General features: G+C 42.2%; 4 protein-coding genes, 1 non-coding gene and 1 pseudogene across 5 annotated transcripts; 3 read left to right on the top strand and 3 right to left on the bottom strand.

Annotated features, from left to right (window-relative positions):
* Positions 1-6: 6 nt before the first annotated feature.
* On the top strand, positions 7-440 carry LOC123500833 (annotated as a pseudogene).
* Positions 441-1,317: 877 nt separating this feature from the next.
* On the bottom strand, positions 1,318-2,888 carry LOC123500830 (histone H3.3). The gene is made up of 2 exons (XM_045249429.1): positions 2,851-2,888; positions 1,318-1,693 (listed from the first exon to the last, which is right to left on the bottom strand). Exons 1-2 carry the CDS (start codon positions 2,886-2,888, stop codon positions 1,354-1,356), a joined length of 378 nt encoding a protein of 125 aa, XP_045105364.1. The 3' UTR covers positions 1,318-1,353.
* Positions 2,889-9,310: 6,422 nt separating this feature from the next.
* Positions 9,311-9,429, bottom strand: LOC123500834. The gene has a single exon (XR_006673471.1). It is a non-coding gene; the product is annotated as a 5S ribosomal RNA (ribosomal RNA).
* Positions 9,430-15,901: 6,472 nt separating this feature from the next.
* Positions 15,902-16,314, top strand: LOC123500832 (histone H4). The gene has a single exon (XM_045249431.1). The coding sequence runs from the start codon at positions 15,954-15,956 to the stop codon at positions 16,263-16,265; it is 312 nt and encodes a 103-aa protein (XP_045105366.1). The 5' UTR covers positions 15,902-15,953; the 3' UTR covers positions 16,266-16,314.
* Positions 16,315-17,795: 1,481 nt separating this feature from the next.
* LOC123500831 (histone H2A) lies at positions 17,796-18,474 on the bottom strand. The gene has a single exon (XM_045249430.1). The coding sequence runs from the start codon at positions 18,329-18,331 to the stop codon at positions 17,960-17,962; it is 372 nt and encodes a 123-aa protein (XP_045105365.1). The 5' UTR covers positions 18,332-18,474; the 3' UTR covers positions 17,796-17,959.
* Positions 18,475-22,635: 4,161 nt separating this feature from the next.
* On the top strand, positions 22,636-23,037 carry LOC123500829 (histone H2B). Its single transcript, XM_045249428.1, has one exon. The coding sequence runs from the start codon at positions 22,639-22,641 to the stop codon at positions 23,008-23,010; it is 372 nt and encodes a 123-aa protein (XP_045105363.1). The 5' UTR covers positions 22,636-22,638; the 3' UTR covers positions 23,011-23,037.
* The last annotated feature ends 100 nt before the right edge of the window (positions 23,038-23,137 follow it).

Below are 23,137 nucleotides of genomic sequence, written 5' to 3'. Positions count from 1 at the left end.
CACAACACAACTCTTCGCAAGTTGAACGACGCCGTTACTACCATGCCTCCCAAAGCATCAGGAAAGGCTGCCAAGAAGGCTGGCAAGGCTCAGAAGGCCATAGCCAAAGGGGACAAGAAGAAGAAGCGGAGGAGGAAGGAAAGCTACTCCATCTACATCTACAAGGTGCTCAAGCAGGTCCACCCGACACTGGCGTGTCCTCCAAGGCTATGTCAATCATGAACTCTTTCGTGAACGACATTTTCGAGCGCATCGCTGCCGAGGCATCCCGCCTGGCACACTACAACAAGCGCTCCACCATCACCAGCCGGGAGATCCAGACTGCCGTCCGTCTCCTTCTGCCCGGCGAACTGGCAAAGCACGCCGTCTCTGAGGGCACCAAGGCTGTCACCAAGTACACCTCCTCCAAGTAAACTGACTGTCAGTCAGCTAGAAGGGGGGAAAGAAGAAAAAAGAGCAACTGCTGTCTCAGACAGTATTCAAACCCTACCCGGCTCCATAGGAGCCACACCTGAATCCAAAAAAAAAGGAGACACAATATAGACAAGTGTGGATGGTGGTCGCCGCTGGTGCACCAGAGCCGGATGGATGGATATGGATGAGCTAGATGGCTGGCTCGTCATTAATGAGGCTCGCAACCGGGTCAGAGCAAAGAGATCCATCATCCACTGCACAACAGCAGCACCCGTAGTAGTAGTATGATGATGGTGATGATTAAGCGTACGTACGATACTAATCACGGCAGGCAGGCTTTGGAGGGTGGGTGCATTCATGCTCTTCTTCTTCTTGATTAATGATGATGCCTCCTATTTCAGTAACATAACGTTTTCATCACACAAAGCTCAGGAAGCACACAGTTATTATAGCTTGTAACATGAATCTTCGCTCCTTTTTTTTTTTTTTTTTTTTTTTCTTTCTTTGTTTTCTTGACTGAATTGCAGTGAATCAATCAATCAATATATCTACAAATCAGACTGGAGGAAAGCAGTCATTCTCCATCGGCCACCGACATACTACTGATCAGAAACATGCACATGGAATATCGGATCCTAGACACAGAGAGGAAGGTTGAAGAAAAAAAAAAAGAGAGAGAGAGAGAGAGAGAGAGAGAGAGAGAGAGAGAGAGAGAGAGAGAGAGAGAGAGAGAGAGAGAGAGAGAGAGAGAGAGAGAGAGAGAGAGAGAAGAGAAAAAAAAAAAAAGTCTTCTAATCAGGAAATCGCTCGACCATACGGATCAAAGCCAACCCATTCATGGTCTATGTAATATTATTCTCTTTAGATAAAGCACCTTTGGCCCTGAAGAGGGCCTAGATATTGTTTGTTGTTGCTTGCTTGCCTTGGATGACACACTTATTAGGCACGCTCGCCACGGATTCGACGAGCCAGCTGGATGTCCTTGGGCATGATAGTGACACGCTTGGCGTGGATGGCGCACAGGTTAGTGTCTTCAAAGAGACCCACGAGATAAGCCTCGGAAGCTTCCTGGAGGGCCATGACAGCGGAGGACTGGAAGCGGAGGTCAGTCTTGAAATCCTGGGCAATTTCACGCACCAAGCGCTGGAAAGGCAGCTTCCTGATAAGCAGTTCGGTGCTCTTCTGATAACGGCGGATCTCACGGAGGGCCACGGTTCCTGGCCTGTAACGGTGGGGCTTCTTGACACCTCCAGTGGCAGGAGCAGATTTGCGAGGGCGCCTTGCCACCGGTGGACTTGCGGGCCGTTTGCTTAGTTTTTTTTTTTTTTTAAGTTTTTTTTTTTTTTTTTATCGGAAGAGGGGTGAAGAAAAAAGAGTAGCTAGCTAAAAGGAAAGTGGGTGAGAAGAGAAGGGTGAAATAAAGTTAGGAGAGAGATAGGTTGTGGGCTTGACCACATTGCTTTTTTTTTCTTTTTTTTCCATTCAATTATAATACTGCAGACAAACACCGTTTAGATCTCTAGTCGCATTTGCATCAGTAGGAACACAACTCTCCCTACAACAACAGACTCCAGTGGGGGTTTGGCCTGTCTCACTTGTGCATGAAAGAGAGAGAGTGCATGTGCTTTTATTTCTTAGAATGTGTGGCTGTAGTGAGGCAGAAGCCCCACTGGAGAAACCCAGCTAAGTCCCTAACATCTTAGGCTTCTGATGCTGCGGCCATCAATTGGTGCATTTATACATAAATTAATGTAATTAAAAATTATTAGTTATCTTCAAATTATTTTAGTCTCTGTATAATTTGCAGAAAGTTATTATATGTTATTGGTGATTTTGTTTTTTAAGGGTGTATTTTTTTTTTTTTTTTTGTAAATTGTTAGTTATTATGGTGGTGTTAATTTTGTTAATAGATATTTATTAGTTAAGAAGATATTATTAGTTAATTTAGTTTGTTAGTGAAGAAGTGTGGGGGTTTATAAAGAGTAGGAAAAAGAAAAAAAAAAGTTATAGGTGAGGTTCTCTGTCACACCTATAGGGTAATAGTATAAAGGGTTATTAATAATATTACAGAAATTAGGTGTTAGGTTATTGGTAAGGATGAGGATAAGGTGTTGATGCTCCAGCGATGATCCGTGTCTCCTTTTGCCGCGGCTGTGAAAACTTGAAAACATGGATTAATACATTAAATTGATAATTTGAGCAAGGGGGAACTGGCTCCCAGTCTCAACATCTAATTGTTCGTTGTGTGCCAATGGCACTGACCCCACTGCCCCAGATGCCAGATCTGTCCGTTACGTTCCCAATGGCACTGACCCCACTGACCCATACACTTGTTTTTTTTCAGATGCAAGGCGTTGCTCGTTACGTGCCGCGAGACACTGGACTCAATGTCCTGAGTTCAAGAACTCAGCGTTACCCGTTACGTGTCTCCCTTACTCGTCTTCGGGGTAGTCATATGGTGGCGGCGAAGACATGTGGCCACTAGGCACAGCCTAATTCGAAAAAATAATAACAACAATAAATAAAAAAAAAAAAAAAACCATAACCAAAAACATAGAAAAAAACGACTGGCGGTGTCCAATGTTCCGCCGCCATCCAGCTGTGCTTCCCCGGAATACTTCTTTTTCGCTTAGTTTTAAGTTGTGCTACTGGTAATATTTTTTTAATTTTGTTTTTGTTATAATCGCCTGTGGTGGCGCCATTGTATTTATAGTACTGCTTTTAGGGAACCAAGTGTGCATTTTATCATGTTCAGTTATTAGTGTATTATATTGTTCAATTTCACTTAATTTAATGGATTCCCAGGTGTTTAAGGCCTTATGATAATTAATTAAGTTTAATGGAGTAATGTTATACTCGTACTTTATATGTAAGTCATGTGAATTAAATTGTTCTTGCTCGTTGCAGTGAATAAATCTTACTGCTTTGTTTAGAATGGTTTGCATTTTCCTTTTTTGTGAGGCTGAGGCCACACATAGTGGTATTGATGGGTAAGTAATTACGGATATTAAGAGTGTTTTTATCAGTGTTGTTTTCGTTTTCGGGGATAAATTACTAAACCTTTTTAATTGGGACAAAATGCCTTTTCCTTTGTTTATTGTTTTGGTAATGTGGCTGACAAATCCACGTGTTGTTAAATGTAATCCAAGAAGCTTTCCCTCTTTGCTTGTGCCGATTTCTTTTCCGTTTACATTAATTTTCTTATTTTTAAGTTGAGCAATTGGTATTATTTTAAATTTTTCTTCGCTTGTTTTAATCCTCCACATCGTTTCAAATTTACATATTCTTTCTATTTCCCGTTCTACCTTTACTTTCAACATCAATTTATATTTACTTGGTGAGTTGATAATTTGGGTCACATCATCTGCATACATTATATCAATGCAGCCAAATTCAGGTGAAGGTAGGTCATTTGTGTACAAAGTATACAGCGTTGGTGATAACACGCTTCCTTGAGGTACACCACTTAATAAATTGATGTCTTTGCTGAAGTCATTGTTAATATATATTATTGCCTTTCTGTTGTCAAGGAAATTACATAAGATTTTTTCCAGAATGTCAGGTAGTCTTAATCTTAAGATTTTATATTTAAAACCTTTATGCCAAACTTTGTTGAATGCTTTTGCGACATCCCTGAGTACCATGTATACTTGTTTCTTTTCTGCGAGGGCATTAGCAATCGTTTCATATGTAATGGTGATGGCTGTATGTGTCCCTTTATGTGATCGAAAACCATGTTGCCTATTTTTAAGTATATTATTTTCGGCTAGAAATGTGTTTAATCTGGATTGTATTATTTTTTCAAAAATTCCCAGGCACTTCAAGTAAAGAGATCGGTCTATAATTTATATGATTTGTGGGTGCTTTGTCTTTCTTGGGAATAAATTTAATGATTGCCACTTTGAAACACTCTAGAAAATAGTCAACAAAGTAGCATGCATTAAAAATATTTTGTAACTGTTCAAGTGCCTTTTCAGTGCAGTTTTCTAGTATAATTTTGTTAATTTTAGTTGATCCCGGAGCTTTCTTTTTTGTTCGTCTAATAAACATTTTAATTTCTTCTGTTGTAATTTATCTTGTGTAGTTGTTTTAGGTATTTAATTTGTTTGTAGCAACTAAAGGGAACGGTATAACTCTATTATTGTGTATGTTGATATATCGATCTGTAAGTTCTGAATGTTTTTTATCAAAGTAATTTTCTTCCTCTTCCGAAATTTTGAAGACATTTTCCCAGGTTTTCTCAAATAAGTTACATTTCTCTTTGTCTGTAAAGTATTTATTTCCCTCTTGATCTTTCAAGTAATTAGTGTTAATAGTGTTTTTGCCTTTTAATACTTGTATTTTACTCCAAAAATCCTTACTGTTTTTGCTGTTATCAGATATGTGGTTAATTTTGTCTTCCCAGTTTTTATTGTATGATTCTTTACATCTCTCTTTTAATTCCGTCTTAATTATTTGTTGTTCTCTATAAAGTTCCATTCTCCATCCGAAATGTTCGGCAAATTCTTTTAATGTTTTATATTGTCTTTCTTGATTTTTAATTTCTGTTGTTATTTTTAACTGACATGTATATTGATAACTAGTTTTAGGGATTGCTATATCCATAGCATTCTTAAAAGCCTTTAACCATTTTTGAGTTTAAATCTCTAATTGCTCTGTAGTATAACCCTCTAAGTTAGATACGTTTATTTGGGAGTCTAAGTTATGCTGGAATATATCCCAGTCAGCTTTGTGTGTGTTATATACTTTTGGTTTTTCCTTTATGAATGGTTTCGTAGAGAGTTTAACAATAATTGGTAGATGGTCGGACGTTGTGTCGTGATCCGAGCTGTTGCACGACGTTGCACAAATTGTCTAGCTACTGGCTATAAATAGTCAAAGGTTTTTATATCTTTAATTAACAAAACTAATATCTATACATAAGGTGTTCGATACGGCGCCGACAAGTAACAATCACAACTCTTTATGTTGCCTTCTCCACTGCAATTATTACAATTTCTCTTACAAACATCCTTAAGAATTGCATTAATCTCGTAGATATTCTCGCATCAAAACGGGTTTCACTTCAAACATCATCCATTATATCTTCATAACGTATTACAACATCTGAACCCGGTGCTTTATTTCTCCGTAAATCTCATACGTAGTACGTACAATATTACCCCTTTTTCCCAGCTACCCATATATAAGGATGACCTTTACTTGGTACATGAATGCAAGCAACCACATGACGTACCACCAAATATGGTACACGAATGCAAGCAACCACATGCCGTACCACCAAATATATTACCATACACATATAATTACCAGACTCCGTTCAACAAACTGACAACGTAACACCACCGAAATATAATGACAAATATTGATATCTCCACACAAGTGACTTCCCTCAAATAATCTCTTTCTCTTGGTACCCATACATGGAACCACGTTAACTTCGTACACAATTACACACTAGTAAATATGTTATGTAACTTATTCGTCAGAGCAACACACATGCACATACGTAGGTAGCCGTATACAAATTCCCTTACTCATAGATGAAAACGCAAGTATATAACGACGTCATTATGAACCAAAGTACAACCACATAAACCATAATAAACTAATACCACATAATACCTAAACCTCCTATCATGCTTCTTCCTCCATTCTAATTTACCTCAAAAGACTGCATTGCAACTTATAAGCTCCACTTACTGGTTATATATGAAGTACAAAACGCCGCCCTCAGCTATGCAGCCGAGGGTGGCCCGCTTAGAGCCGCGGTTGTCCTCTGCTTCCTCTCTCCTCCCTCTCTCTCTGCCCCAACCTCTACAATTTCCTTCAGGAACTTATGGGGCGTGTCTTGACCCACAACACACCCCTCAGAATGTACCATTCACCAATCAAGTACAAGCTCAAATGAACTCCACGTGTGGTACGAACAACATCCAAGACGACAACACTACCACTGGATGTTTACATGACCTTGGCGATATATATATTTGCCCGGGCTGCCCTGAGCCAAACGTCCTGGGTCATTAAATGTTTCCTTTTGACTCTCCTGCCCTTCCTAATCTCTTTTATGGCAGGATACTGTTACACACCGCATACTGGCGAACTAGCATACTTCCATATATCTTTATTTCTTGTTTCTTATATTTTTCATATTTCACTTATGATGTGCGCATCTGACAGTTGTAATTTCCCCGGGTTCGCAGATACAATTTAAATAATGGTGTTTATTAGAAAATATTTTATCCGGATTAGTGAGTAAATTCTGGGAGTAGAAGGTTGGGAAATGTGGGCCCAGATGAATCATCTTACCTTGGTTGATTAAGTGCTTTGTGTTCTAGTTACTTTAGATGTTTTTATTTCTCCTTCCGATCCTAAGATAGATGGTTCAGCAGCCATTGCACCTATATCTTGTTGTGCTACTGGTGTGTTAGAAATGGTTGATTCTGGCTCATCATCAGGGATTATTATTGTTGGTAAATTGTTTGCCTTTAATATTTTGTTAAATTCATATTTGTATGAGCCTGGCCTTTTTTGTTCCTGGTTTTGAGCGTGGGCAGCACATACGTGAATTTTTAGTATTTCTTCTTTAGTGATCATTGGTGTTTGGAAGTTCGACATAGTAGTGGCAGTTGCAGAGGGAGTAATGGCTGTTGAGTAGTTCATTTTTTGCCTTTCATTTATTTCAGCTCTTTTTTCTCTTTTGTTCTTTTCTTATTTCACATTTCATGGCCATGGTACTATGAGCTTCACTGCAATTAAGGCATTTTTTTTATCTCATTTTGACATTGATGTCAAACATGGCCCACTTGACTGCATTCTGAACAGATCTTGAAATCTTTAGGCTTGGGACATTCACTGGTGAAATGGTGTTCTAATGTATAGCACTTCATACAACACTTTACTGGGATATAGGTTTCTTGTTTTATCATATGTGGTGTTATACTGATGCCAAAAGCTTTCATGCCACTTGCTAAACATTTTTGTGCTAGGGCTGTCTGTGAGAATGTTATTTTTAGTGTTGGTGACTTAGGGAATTTATATATATCTACAATACTCTCAGACTCAATCCACAAGTTATGTTTCTGCAATTCTTCCCCGATATCTACAATGTGCTTTTCATAAATGACATCCTCTACTCTGGGAAGGATAACACTTTTTTTTACTTTTAATTCAGGGAGCATTATCGGACGAAAACCATGAGACTCAAGTTGCTGCCTAATATCTGCATTGAAGAAGCTGTCTGCATGATTTTCATTAACTAGCAGAGCCATGAAACCATCATATGTGGGAATGAATCCGCTTACTTCAATGTCCCTAGTGCTGAGAATTTCGAGAGAGAGAGAGAGAGAGAGAGAGAGAGAGAGAGAGGGACAGAAGGATCCCACCGACAATTCTAGACGATTTTTTTTTTTTTTTTTTTTTTTTTTTTTTTTTTTTTTTTTTTTTCCCGTTTACATGATTTTACCGGATATGTGCATAAATCGCAAAATTAGAAAATGGAGTGATTTTCGCGCGTCCCCCCCCATTATCGACCCCCAATTTGATTTGGCTAATTTGCATAAAATTTCCATAAATTAGCAGAAACATTGCATACATTAGCCCCTACCGAAAAAAAAAAAAAGTTGACAATTTCACAATATAATTATTTCAAATGCAAGGGCCACCAACATATAGCATGAAAATCCTAATATATACACAGACACACTTTAGCAACTACGATCCACAAAAAAAAAAAAAAACATTATATTTTACATACAAAGAATATGATTTCTCAAATATACCTGAATGACATCAGCAAAGCAACCATTTTAGATTCTAAGGTCAAATTAGGATGGATGGATGATGTAAAGATAGCAATCGATCATTTCATTCACCAAATACCCACTGCAACATGGCCAAGACAAATTGTTAATCAGATTATTATAGTGTGAAGATCACTTAGACGTTGCCATTTTTGGGAATTTCCCGTTGCTGGGCAAATTAAGGGATTAGAGCCTATGTGTCAATGATAACCTTGCTCCCCACACACCATGGATTAACACGGTCACTTTGACCTGTGACCTCACTCGGTCACCCAGAAGGATGTGACAACGCTCGGAGGAAACGTTGTCAAGCATTGTTGTTGCGTTTGCAAAACCAATGCAAAATTTATTTAAAATAAACACAAATTCCTCTAACTTGCCTCTTTAGAGCATCACAATGTATATGTACTACAACACCATTCAGTTAAAAAGTATTAAGTACCTGACTTGGGGCGCGTATTGGTACACGTGTGACAGCGCCGCAGGCAGGAAAATCCCCAAAAACGCCAACGCCTAAGTGATCTTCATAAAAATGGTCAGACTATAGTGTGCGTATTTATTAGCGTGTCGTGTGTCACGGTTAGTCTGACGGCTTGCGTCTTTCCTCCTCCCACAGCCGCTGCAGTGACTTTCTAGGTTTTTTTTTTTTTTTTTTTTTCCTTCTTCTTCAGACTTCAATGGTTAATATCCAAGCTCGACAGAGCACAGCACACGTCCGTGCAGGTGGTCATTCTTATTCCCCGGCACCAAGCTAGGCTAGCGGTTCGATGCAATTTCTCTATAGGAGAGAAAAAAAAAAATGTCAGTTCGAGTCCTCTCCTATTCATGTGTGTTTAGAATACACAGTTTTGTCTGGTAATCCAGGCACGAGGTAGTACAAGAATAAATGGATGAATTAACAAAGAATAAAATAAGCAGGTAAAACAATATAAGAATAGACAAATCAAACCTTCTTCTTCTTCTTCTTCTTCTTCTTCTTCTTATTATTATTATTATTATTATTATTATTATTATTATTATTATTATAAAATAATAATAATAATAATAATAAAAAAATAAATAAATAAATAGATAAATGAAAAATAATGGAATGCCAACAACATCTGGTGTTCCCAGGCGGTCACCCATCCAAGTACTAACCGGACCCAACGTTGCTTAACTTCGCTGATCGGACGAGAAGCGGTGTGTTCAACGTGGTGTGGTCGTTGGCACTCGATGTGAGATTTTAGGCCCCTTTAAATTCTTCCTGGCTTGCCCTACTATACTCCGTATACCCTGTGAATCAAGTCCTTTCTAGGTGTTTCTTGGTTTAATATCGTTTCCCTATTGGATTAATCTCTGTCAGTCAGTCTGTCTGTCTGTCTGTCTGTCTGTCTGTCTGTCTGTCTGTCTCTCTTCTTCTTCTTCTTCTTCTTCTTCTTCTTCTTCTTCTTCTTCTTCTTCTTCTTCTTCTTCTTCTTCTTCTTCTTCTTCTTCTTATTATTATTATTATTATTATTATTATTATTATTATTATTATTCTGACACAGACTCAGTCTGCCTCCTCTGTGGCTGGCTGGCTGGTTGGCTTGTTGCTCGCTGCATGCATGCCGCTGGCTGGAAAATCTGGCACCTCCTCCGACTCGATATTATTTGGTTTTACGCCGTTTTCTTGCTTGCCTCTCGGTTGTACGTCTCGGATGCGTGGTCCGAGGGTCAACGACGAGACGGAGACCGTGTTCGTATGACCCAGCGATGTTGGATCAAGTGGGAAAAACAGGAAATATTGTTACCCTACTACAACCGGGAAGGCACCTGCTCCATATATATATTACCGCGAGGCAAAATGCGAGAGCTTCTTCAGCTGACAGGATCACCTCTACGACTGAACCTCTGCGCCGCAAGGACGTCTCCGAGCCGCTCTCCAGTCCAGCTTCTCGGCCCCTTCGCTTCCAAGGATACACATACCAAGGATTACTCAAGCCTAAGGATCTGCGTTATTCACCCCGTCCTCCTTTTTTTGTGTGACTTTTTTTTCTGTGATTTCTTTTCCCCTTACAGCGGATTACGTTTAGCAGCAGCCCAGCACCGCCGCACCGTGGAGTGAGTACAAATTAACATAGTTTTCTTTCAGAACCCTGACATTTACATGTTGTGTTTGTTATGTGTGTTATCTATGCCACTAGTGTGAGATAGAATGACATCTGTACGCCCCCCTGACCGGACACTAAGGTACCGGATCGTAACTGCCACCCTTCCCCCTGACCTAAGCAATGCCTTCTTCTCACGGACTCAAGTTCCCCACACAAAATGCTTTAGATCTGGCCCCTATATCATCGTTGGCGTAGCTAGCGATGTAGACCGCGACATCCACACCACACCTGAGGCTACCGAAAAACTAAAACTCATCGGCTTCGAGCTCGTAGAGTCTCAGGAGCAAATATCTGCTAGGACCTTACTTGCCCGACGTGTAGACGACTACCTCTTGAAAATGACCAATGAAGACCTGCGTACAGAGATAGAAGAAAAAAAACATAAAGATCGACGACATAAACACCATTCCAAAAGTACACATGATAAAAATTAGACTACAATCACAACAACAAGCAAAACACACAAAAACACTGGCATCAAGCTCTTCTCACAGATCATTCCATCATACAACATAAACATTGAAGAATATCGCCCTGTCACTCAATGCTATAAATGTTACCAGTTCACCCATCGTACAAATCAATGCAAGGAACAGACATAACATGCTCTAAATGTGCCACAAAGGGACATGACCACAGGAACTGCCAGGCGACAACCCTCAAATGCATCAACTGCTCTGGGTGAACACACAGCCGTTTCATTCAGATGCCCAAACAAACGCACTGCACAACAACACCAAAACTCAAAACGCCAGCAGCCACTACACAAAACACCACATACGCACAAGCCGCCACATCAGTCACACCTCACCCAACACCACAACCACTTCCAACAACACAGAAAAACAAAGCCTACTAGACAGAATAATCAAAATGTCTATCCAGCTTTCCTTTGGGGAAACTTACAAAACAAACAGACTGCTGAACTCCTCTTACATAATGGCTGCCCAACAGTAAAATTTCCACAACTTCATACAGAACAACAAAAACAATATCAGCAAAAATACACAGAAACCAACAAACAACACAAAACTCTACACCACAGCATTCTACATCTACATCTGCTCCCAGTCCACCTGAAGAGACCAGCCCCTCCTCACCAGGGCCATTAGTCATCGACGAAGAGGAAAACACCGGGGAACCACAGCCCCAAAGCTCCTCCACGTCACACCAAACCACAAACACAGTAAACAAGCGACATATACCCCTCACATTACCGACTTCTCCACGAAATACGCGAACCACCACTAGGGTTAAGAGAAAAACATATAAAGCATGATAACAATTATGCAATTAAACTGTCGCGTCTTCTGGAATAACAGACACCTTATCTCAGAAGCCATCCGCTCTATCAATCCAGACATTGTTCTCCTCAACCACACTGGTCTTCCTCCTAAACCCCTCAAACATTACGGCTACAATACACGATACACGATAGGAACGGTCTATGACGGCGTAGCCGTCATGGTTAAAACAACATAAAACACGTACACATAACCGACTGGCCATCAGAACACTTCCTTGCAACCAAAATTCACACACAGCACGGGCAATTCCTAGTTGCCACAACATATGCAAGACCAAACACTGGACTTCCTCTGAACAGTTTAACTAACCTTTTCAACAACACAAACATACCAGTCTACGTTTTAGCTGACCTCAACGCCACACACACAGCCTTTCGTCACAACAGCAACAACAGACACGGACAAGAACTCCTCATGCTCACACAACTCAAACGCCTCCGGTTCCTTGGCCCAGATTTTCCTACCTGCTTCACCAATCATGGATCTGGCAGACCCGACCTCATCCTCTCCAACCGCCAGTCCTTACCCTTCCATCACCACATCTCCCACGGACCACCCTGTGGCTCAGACCACGTTCCCTCATCCTTAAAATATCCTCCAACCCCATCTCTATTCCTTCCCACCCCATCCCTGATTACCGATCCACTAACTGGGAACATTTCAAGGAAACACTTGCAGACATACATCAAACACCACATCTCGAGGGCCTACCACACACACAGATAGACAGGGCCCTTGAGCGACTTCACAACGACATCATAACATCAGCCGACAGACACATCCCAAAAAACACCACAAAATCCACATTGACTTCAGACCCTCTATCAGAACACAGAGACTACAAATCTGTTACAAAACACGCTTTTTTCAAAACCACAGAGACACACACATCCTCCGCAGACACATCATAAACAGCTTGCTAGATGACCACAGCGCCCACTGGAGAACTATGGTCTCCCGTTTGGACGGAGCCCGCTGCCAAAACCCCATTCAGTTCTGGCACATGGTGCACAGGCTGAGGGATGCCAGCGGGAGAGATTCAGTATCTCCTAGTGGACGGCGTGCGCATCTCTGACCCAGCCCAGGTAGCCGACACATTCAAAACACACTGGCAAAACATCTTCCATCCTCACCCTCTCCCTGCCTACGGGCCCAGTGTCGAACACATCAACAACATCACAACACACGTACAACAACACTTAGAAAATACGCTGCCTCACAACACACCACAGCTAACACGCTTAGATCCAAACCACTATCTCACAACACCCTTTGAGGAGGAGGATGTCTCCAAGATGCTCAGGCACACCCCAAAACGGGCACCCGGGCCAACAGGTATAACCTGGCCAATGATAAAAATCTTCCCCAGAAATTATAACCAGTCTCACAAAATTTTCAACGCCTCCCTTTCCTCCGGGTACTTCCCAAAACCATTCAAAATTTCTAACATAACACTCATCCCGAAGCCCGGCAAAATTTACATCTCCTGAAAATTATCGCCCCATAAGCTTGCTGGAAATACTCGGTAAATCTTTCGAGCGGTTAATTAATCAAAGGTTAAGATCATACCTCGAAAGCAACGAATTGCTGGGTCCCCAGCAATTCGGCTTTCGTAGTAATGCTTCAACCGAAGACGCCCTTAACAGTATTATCACGTATTTAGATGGAAACTCGCCCTATTATAAATCTGCACTAGTGACAAAAGACGTGAAAAAAGCTTTCGATACAGTCTGGCTCACAGGATTAAAATACAAAATTTGCAATAACTTTGATCTACCCCCTAACCCAAAAATCCTGTGCAGTTTCTTGGACGAGCGAGAAACTAGAATCAGACACCAGGGCGTCTTCTCCGCTTATTTCTCCCCAGGCCGGAGTCCCACAAGGCTCCGTCCTCTCTCCACCCTCTACAACATGTATACCGCCGACCTACCCCGTCCCACCCACAATGATTCCTTAACAATTCAATATGCAGACGATGTAACACAATTGGCGCGCGCCAGAACGTTAGATCGCCTTACTGACAAAATTCAAGAAGAGTTAACAACCACAAGCTTATGGGAGCTAGAATGGCGCATTCACTCCCATCCAGAAAAATCTAAGGTTACCTACTTTAACACCAAATCCAAACAGCCCCGCCAAATTTCACTTTATAAAACTTTCCAAACCCTGTACCCATCCCAATAAGCAAAGTCAACATTGTCCTTGGCCTCACCATCGACAATCACCTTAGATTTCATACCCATATAAGTAAAAAAGTCGCCACTGCCTCAGGGGCCCTGAGCAACTTGGAACGTTTTCGCGACAGTACTTCTAAGCTGAAACTTCACCTTTATAAAGCTTTTATTCTTCCTCTAATAACATACTGCCCTCTTGCCTTGTCTCTCTCAGCCCCTTCCAATCTTCAAAAACTACAAAAGGTCCAGAACCGAGCAGTTCGTTTCGCACTTGGAACGAAGTGGTTCGACTTCCGGACCTCTTCATCTCTTCATGAGGAGTCCAACATCCTACCACTAAACATCACACTCTACAACAGAATAAACAAACAACTAAACACGTTTCCAGACAGACACACAGACACATACAACTTCCTGAAAAACCTTCCACGACCACACAGACGTCTACCCCACACCACCCTCCTTGACCCCACAGATGAACCTCCTGATCCTATCTACAGATAACGGACTCCTCTTCCCCTCTTTCATCATCTCTCATCTCACCTTTCTTTCACTCCCTCTTATTAACTAACTCCTACTCCTATCCATCCTCCCTATCACTTCTTCACTAACAAACCTTATTTTATTTTCTCTCCATCCATCCTCCTTTCACTTCCTTTCACACTCTCCCTCTCACTTATCTTTACTACTAACAGTACCACTCCAGGTGTCAGAGTGGCATCACCCACACCCCCATCACATGCCCCTTCCTACGGGAGTGGGCCCGCGTGCCAACGCCTAGTGGTGTTTTCATATTTTTTGTCTTATGGCTTTGTATTCATCTTTTTGTTTTTATGCATTATTTTTCCGTCTCGCAGCCTAGGCTTTAAGGGGGCACCGGACCACCTCCAAGGGTCGGGGACAGCATTACCGCTCCTCCCAGTGACGGCACGGCATGGGGCCCCGGCCGTCTGCATGACGTTCCGGTAGTGGCACCCCCTGTGTCTGTTACTGCGGAGCGGCCAGTACTGATGGAAGGTACTGTGAACGCACAAAATGCGGGAACATTTTCATCACCTCCACAGAGGTAGTTGGGAGCGGCCAATGCTGGGCGAATGACGAGAACAACCGCACCCCTCCCTCTGACGGCGCGGCAATGGGGCCCCCCGGCCGTCTACATGACGTTCCGGCAGCGGCACCCCCCCGCGTCTGTTATGGAGGGGCCAGTACTGATGGAAGGTACTGTGAACGCACAAAACGCGGGAACATTTTCATCACCTCCACAGAGGACGCGGAACTGTTCGGTCATCTCGCCGTCACGTCATCCACCCTCACAAAACAAACCATCTCCATCCAATTGACATTTTTAATCCTTTACTTATATCCATAGCAGGTTGATATCCCCAGAACAGGGTGATACTCCAGGACCGGACCACTCCCGGCGGACACCACCAAACACCAATATCCACTCATCACATGCATTTAATCACAAATAAAATATTCATAACCCCCCTCACCAACCTCGCTAATAAAGTTAAAACATATCCTACAACCCCAAATCACCAATTCTACTACTATCCGTGGTTCGGAACCCACGTAAAACTGTAGGTCCCTCCGCTATACGGAAGTACTTCTCACCCCATCCTCTCTATGTGTCATCCTTTCCCTCCTACTATCACGTACTTCACTCTTCCTGCTTCACGGTGTTTGTTGTTTGCACTGAAGACGAAAAGATTTGGCCGCCACTTCCGTGTGGGTGCGTCGCCCTCGTCCGTGGCATTGGCGGTCCTCTGCTCTTGCGTGCTCGGTAGTAATGCGCTCTGCTTGGCTCCCCCTGGTCTGGTGCCGGCCTCCCTTGCCGCGTCCATCTCTTCTATAAAGAACTTCTATAATAGACGTAGCGCTCAGTAACCACAAAAGTCCATCTTGCGCCTGGGTCAAGCCCCAGTGACTTTACCCTCTTACTGAAGCTCCCTTCTTATCACCCATCTATTCTTCTTCTGTCCCCACTTCCCCCTCCCCATCTTTCCTTTTCTGATTCTGTTCTGTTCTGTTCAAAAATGCGAGTCACACTCGTGAGCGAGACATCGTATCACTACTACTACTACTACTACTCGCAGCAGCGCCTCATCATCTGTCACCATGACTGGCCGCGGCAAGGGAGGCAAGGGACTTGGAAAGGGAGGAGCCAAGCGTCACCGTAAGGTTTTGCGTGACAACATCCAGGGCATCACCAAGCCCGCTATCCGTCGGTTGGCTCGCCGAGGCGGCGTCAAGCGCATCTCCGGTCTCATCTACGAGGAGACTCGTGGGGTGCTAAAGGTGTTCCTCGAGAACGTCATCAGGGATGCCGTCACCTACACCGAGCACGCCAAGCGCAAGACCGTCACTGCCATGGACGTCGTCTACGCCCTCAAGCGTCAGGGACGTACCCTCTACGGATTTGGCGGTTAAATCTGGTGTCTGGAATTTGGTGTCAACAACAGCAACTGCAAAAGCACCATAAGAAAAGAGTCAACATATCCCGGACCTTTTATAGGTCCACACAAATGAAGAGAAGGAAAAAGTTATAGACTAACACTACTAGGACTATGGTTGTTCCAAGTAAAAGTGTTGTCCCTACTCTTTACGTCATTATTACAATTTGTGTGTGTGTTTTTTTTTTTTTTTTTTTTTTTTTTTTTTTCTTTTCCTTTCTTTCTATTTGTTTTCCTCTCTGTTTTATCACTCAAAGGTAAATCAAATGAAAGAGAAAGGATTATCAACTAAGTGATGTGAGGTCAGACACCAACCGCTGCTACAGGTGCTGTTTGTTTGTTTGTTTGTTAAGCTTCCGCCCATTAGTGGCGCAGGCAATTTTATTTCTTTATAGTGGTACCCATACAAGGAGGGAGGGTCCATATCAACACCGAAGCGCATCATCATCATCATCATCATCATCATCATCTTTGGTGTAGCCACCTAGATAGAACCTGGGTACCGCGGTGACATGTAGGTAGGTAGGTACCTTTCATTAAATCCCCCTCGCCGACTGACATACCTTCAAAACGGTGTGTGGTGTGATTCTTTCGAGCCGACGCGTGAACGTCTGTCTGTCTGCCCGATCCCACGTCCACCACCTTATCCACTATGGTCTGACCGCTTACTTGTATGGAGATCTTTTAGGTTTTTTTTTTTTTTTTTTTTTGTTCCTGCCGGGAATTTTCCGGCCTGCAGCGCTGTCACACTCCAATACGCACACCTTAAAGAACAAAAAAAAAATTAAAAAAAAGTTGGAGAGAGTTTCTGTTTATCTTTAAATATATTTTGCATTGTTTTTGCAAACAAACACAGCAATACTTGACATCGTTTGATCCGCGCGCCCTCCCCTCTCGGGGATGACCGCCGAGTGAGATCACAGGTCAAAGTGAAAGCGTTAATCCATGGGTCACTCACTCACTCCCTCCCTCCCTGTCCCTACCTACCACCTACCAGCCAGGAGGGAAGCAAGAGAGGGGGGACACTTGCACGCACCAATACGCACCTTAAGTCAGGTAGGTACTTAATACTTGGTAATTGAACAGGTGTTGTATTATATACATTGTGATGCTCTAAAAGAAAAGAAAAGAAAAAAAAAAAAAAAAAGGCAAGTTGGAGTAAGCTTCTTGTTTATCTTTGAACATATTTCGCATTGTTTGTTTTTTGTTTTGCAAACACAGCAATACTTGACAACGTTTAATCCGCATCTCTTGGATGACTGCCGAGTGAGATCACAGGTCAAAGTGACCGACCGCGTTAATTGATCCCTGTCCCGCTAGCTACCTACCAGCCAGGAGGGAAGCAAGAGAGCAAGACAGAGAGGGGGCGTGTGCGGGAAGCAAGGTCCTCATTGACACACGGGCCCTAATCCCATAATTTGCTCAGCGCAAGGCGTTTTTTTTTTTTTTTTTTTTTTTGCAGCGCTGCAGGCCGGAACAAAAAAATAAAGAGAAAAAAATTCTACCATTAGCATTTCTATCATTCATTATCAAAAAAATATATACCATCATTATTATTAATATCATGGTTAACACTATAGTCTATTCAATTCTCTAGATGTGTCAATGTGTGGCTCCGAAGAGGAGCCGGATGTATATACTTGTTGGTGATGATATTGAGGAGGAGAGGATTTACTTCTTCTCGGTCTTCTTGGGAAGGAGCACAGCCTGAATGTTTGGCAGCACGCCACCCTGTGCAATGGTGACCCCGGAGAGGAGCTTGTTAAGTTCCTCGTCGTTCCGGATGGCCAGCTGCAGGTGACGCGGGATGATGCGAGTCTTCTTGTTGTCGCGGGCGGCGTTGCCGGCAAGCTCGAGGACTTCGGCGGCCAGGTACTCCATGACCGCTGCAAGGTACACGGGGGCGCCAGCCCCCACTCGCTCGGCGTAGTTGCCCTTCCTCAGGAGGCGATGAATCCTGCCGACCGGGAACTGGAGTCCAGCACGGCTGGAACGGGACTTTGACTTTCCCTTCACCTTTCCTCCTTTGCCGCGTCCGGACATGGCGAGTAGTGGTGGTAGTAGTAGGTGGGATTAACAAGTAGTAGTGGTAGTATTATTAGCAAGTAACACTCCGTCAGCTGCGGGAGCGAGTCGGTGTGTTGTGCGTTATCTGTTCTTCGGCGGGCTCGTTTCCTCTATATAAAAGGAAGATCGGATCAGCGCGTAACACGTAACGCCCAACCGGGAGGCTGGCTCTCGCGGCGACTCGCGATCCTGAGCAGGATTGCTTACATAAATGGCACTCTTCAAGTCGGGTGCAACACAACACAACTCTCAGCCGACGACTGAAGATAAAGAAGGAAACGATGAGGAGGACGAGGAAGTGGATATCCTTGGAAGCGGAAGCGAAAGAGAGGCAGGTTCACCCCCGCCCAGCACGCCAAACCGACGCTCCACCCCACAACCTCCCTCCGACGAGCGGGAAGAAGACCAAGGCTGGGTGACAAAGGAAAAGCGGCGAAGACCCCCAGCCTCCCAGCTCGCTCTACCTAAAGGAAAACAAACAAATACACCCTCTGCTGAACCCCGCCAGTCACCCATCACCACGAGGCTGAGGAAAGCACGCCGGGTCGGAATAGTCCATGAAAATACCTGGCTACAATATACATAAAAAGAACTCTCTCATCAACCAAGCAGACGGCACCGCCATAGCTATAAAAAGAAACGTACATTATAGAATAATAGACAACTATCTCTCAGACTTACTCGCTATTGAACTAGACACTTCAACCGGGAAAGTCATAATAGCCACCCTATACCAACCTCCATCAAGAGATTACATCCCAACTCCAGACTTCATAACACTTTTTAGAAGGAACATACCAGTTTACTTGAGAGGTGACCTAAATGCAAATCATCCCACATTCGGCTATCAACACACAAACACTAAAGGAAGACAGCTAAACCGATTAATACAAAACAGAACAATACAACACATTGGTCCTAGCTTTCCAACTTTTTACACTCCAAACCGAGGCACAACTCCTGACATTATTCTCAGTAATTACAACACTTACCATAATTTTCATGTTGCACAGGGTCCACTCACAACAAGCGACCATATACCTATAATTTTCACGCTATCATTATCTCCCATCCTTATACCTGCCCAACCAAGACTGAACTATAATAAAGCAGACTGGGAAAAATTCAGGGCACACGTCAGCGTAAATCTACATGACAACAATCTAAACAATGAAACCATTGAACACATCGATGCCGCAGTAGATAACTGGCACGAAACTATTGACACCGCTTCCAGATTAAGTATACTCAAAACACAATACAGACAACTCCCTGCACTTAAACATAGTAATACAAGCAGACTACTAATGACACTATTTACTGAGCTAAGGAACTACTCTAGAACATATGGGTGGAACATCAATACGTATAGATATTACAAAAATCTTCAAACAATACTGCAAGATGCTCTGAAGGCAGAAAACAACGAAAACTGGCTGAAACTTATTACTAATGTGTCTAATATCTACAAAGACCCTAAATTTTTTGGGAAAAAGTTAAAACTATAACAGGTAACAACACTCCACAGCCCCATTATTTAATTAACAACAACAATGAACGAAAATATACCAACGAAGAAAAAGAAATCATCCATAGAGAGTACTGGAGGGAGATATTTACCGACGACAATGAGGAGGGTGATGAGAATGAAGAAAACACTGGACGGGTGATAGAATACCTCCAAAACAACCTACACAGAAATATACCATACAATGACACCGATCTGGCCAAATTAGGGACATGTGTGATAGACAACATCATCTCAAACGAAGAAATAAAGGAAATAATAAAAAAGACTAAGAAAAACAAGCCCTGGTGAAAGTGGTGTGAACAAGATCATACTATCAAAATTACCTGACACCGCAATAACAAGGCTTACTGAAATATTCAATAACTCATTATCCGCCGGTTATTTTCCCGACAAGTGGAAGAAAGCAATAGTCACACTAATCCCTAAAGAAGGAAAATACCCACACCACGCACAAAACTACAGACCTATATCACTACTAGAAGTCCCGGGCAAGATATTTGAACGTATAATCAACACAAGACTGAGATCATTCCTAGAATACAACAGAAAATACAACGAATCAAATTTAAAACACTCCAACTGGAATTACCGACCACTATTGAGAAAATTTTATGTGATTTCCTAGCAGACCGCACTACATCCATAAGAGTTAAAAACTATGCTGGCCCATCTTTTGACCTAAACTGCGGTGTACCACAAGGAAGTGTCCTTTCACCAACATTCTACACCATATACACAAATGACATAAAAAAATCACCAAGAAACCTAAACATATGTTATGCCGACGACATATCACAAGTCATTGGTTACCATGGAAAATCCAAAAATATGATGAATTTACTAACCACAAGATAAATCAACTTAGTTAATAACTACGAGAATTCCTGGAAAATCAAAACTAATTTCACAAAATTTACTCCCATCCACCTTGGGGCCAAGATTACTATCCCATTAAACATCAATGATGAAATAATAGAATTAAAAAACAATGGCAAGTGCTTGGGACTTAAAATTACTTCGACAGGGTATTACAAACACATAGAAGACAGAAGAAATAAAGCTCTCGCTGCTCTAAAAAAAAAAAAAAAAAAACTATACAAATTGTACCACATGCCTGTAAATATAAAAAAAATACATCTAATTAAAGCTCTGGTACTCCCAATTTTAGACTATACTGCAATTCCTATCCACACTATGAGTAACTCACAAATCAAAAAGTTACAGAAAGTGCAAAATAAAGCATTGAGGTTTACCACCAATCAAAAATACCCTTACACAATGAACACTATACAGATACACACAAACAAACACAACCCCATTAAATATCAGACTACATACAAGAGCAAAAGAAATATGGGACAGACTGGAATTACTTGAAATCCCAGCATACCAAAAACTTAAGGAAAACCACAATAACGGCATAAAGTTCCACAGAGACTATCCCAGCAGTCTACTAGCATGCAGTATTGTCCCTAACCCCTTATATTAATAAACTGCGCCTCCTATCCAAAAATTATACCTACCTTGTTACCAGAAGGTTTTCCCGAAGCACCTCGGATATGGCACCCATAAAGATTCCTGGAAAATGAGAGCAAACATAGCAAAAACTACAATAGAGGACTTGCGTTGTGGGTCTCTCGGCTCACCCTCTCTCTGCTCTGTGCCCTGAGTCGCCGGGTTGGGGGTGTCGTCATACGCGGTCGTGAGAAGCAGGGTGGCTTCCTGCGGGCGGCACCTCCCCCCGGTGAGGAGTGGTGGCGCCCAGTTCTGTCTGCATGACACCTGGCAGCAGGGGGAGTGGGGTGGTGCCGGGGGAGCAACGGGACGGTTCCTGAAAGGAACCGTCCTGATTACACCACGACACGGGCCACTGGCATCTTGATGCTAGGACTGTTTATTTTTATTTTTATTATTTTTTTCATCATGGTACGATAGATGGGTTTTGCTAGTGGAAAAATGGAATAGATGAATGAATGAATAAATAAATAAATTATATATATATATATATATATATATATATATATATATATATATATATATATATATATATATATATATATATATATATATATATATATATATTAAATTATATTTGCATATAAGTAAACATACTTACTTTTACCTACCTGGTGCATCCGTACTTACCTGTACACAAATGACCAAATAACCTGGAAAAAAAAAATAAATACATATATATATATATATATATATATATATATATATATATATATATATATATATATATATATATATATATATATATATATATATATATATATATATATATATATATATATATATATATATATATATATATATATATATATATATATAACATGAGAGGAAAACATAAACACCACTGCACAAACAAAGGCAGACAAGAACACGCGCACTTTAGTATCCGTCTGACAGTATCTGCAGCACTGCAACTGCACACAACCAAACTTACTAAAACTCTCTCACTCAAATTTACTATCACACTACACACATGAAACCTTCTAGGTTGGGTAACAAAACCTAATTTTATCGGCGCGCCATTTCTGAGCAAAAATAGAACACTACAAAAACAGCAACGTGGACTGCCCACACACTTTTCTTTCTATAACTTTTCTTCGTTTTTCTCTAGCTATTTCCTTCTTCTGTACCAACTCTTACATCTCTTCACCCCACTTTTCTGTTATATTAGTCTTAGTCTTAGTCTTAGGTGCAACACAACACAACTCTTCGCAAGTTGAACGACGCCGTTACTACCATGCCTCCCAAAGCATCAGGAAAGGCTGCCAAGAAGGCTGGCAAGGCTCAGAAGGCCATAGCCAAAGGGGACAAGAAGAAGAAGCGGAGGAGGAAGGAAAGCTACTCCATCTACATCTACAAGGTGCTCAAGCAGGTCCACCCCGACACTGGCGTGTCCTCCAAGGCTATGTCAATCATGAACTCTTTCGTGAACGACATTTTCGAGCGCATCGCTGCCGAGGCATCCCGCCTGGCACACTACAACAAGCGCTCCACCATCACCAGCCGGGAGATCCAGACTGCCGTCCGTCTCCTTCTGCCCGGCGAACTGGCAAAGCACGCCGTCTCTGAGGGCACCAAGGCTGTCACCAAGTACACCTCCTCCAAGTAAACTGACTGTCAGTCAGCTAGAAGGGGGGAAAGAAGAAAAAAGAGCAACTGCTGTCTCAGACAGTATTCAAACCCTACCCGGCTCCATAGGAGCCACACCTGAATCCAAAAAAGGAGACACAATATAG

The sequence above is a fragment of the Portunus trituberculatus genome, unplaced genomic scaffold (genome assembly GCF_017591435.1).
Source record: "Portunus trituberculatus isolate SZX2019 unplaced genomic scaffold, ASM1759143v1 PGA_scaffold_494__1_contigs__length_23137, whole genome shotgun sequence".
NCBI classification, from domain to species: Eukaryota; Metazoa; Arthropoda; class Malacostraca; order Decapoda; family Portunidae; genus Portunus; species Portunus trituberculatus.
Note: the sequence above shows the minus strand (reverse complement) of the source record. Positions and strands in the feature narration are given on the sequence as shown.

Bases quoted from the DNA above. Each gene is read 5' to 3' on its own strand.
- LOC123500829 (XM_045249428.1), top strand. From the start codon at position 22,639: ATGCCTCCCAAAGCATCAGGAAAGGCTGCCAAGAAGGCTGGCAAGGCT.
- LOC123500830 (XM_045249429.1), bottom strand. From the start codon at position 2,888: ATGTCTTCGCCGCCACCATATGACTACCCCGAAGACGA. The intron at 1,694-2,850 runs GTAAGGGAGACA...ACCGGTGGCAAG, and splicing joins TATGACTACCCCGAAGACGA to GCGCCCTCGCAAATCTGCTC.
- LOC123500831 (XM_045249430.1), bottom strand. From the start codon at position 18,331: ATGTCCGGACGCGGCAAAGGAGGAAAGGTGAAGGGAAAGTCAAAGTCC.
- LOC123500832 (XM_045249431.1), top strand. From the start codon at position 15,954: ATGACTGGCCGCGGCAAGGGAGGCAAGGGACTTGGAAAGGGAGGAGCC.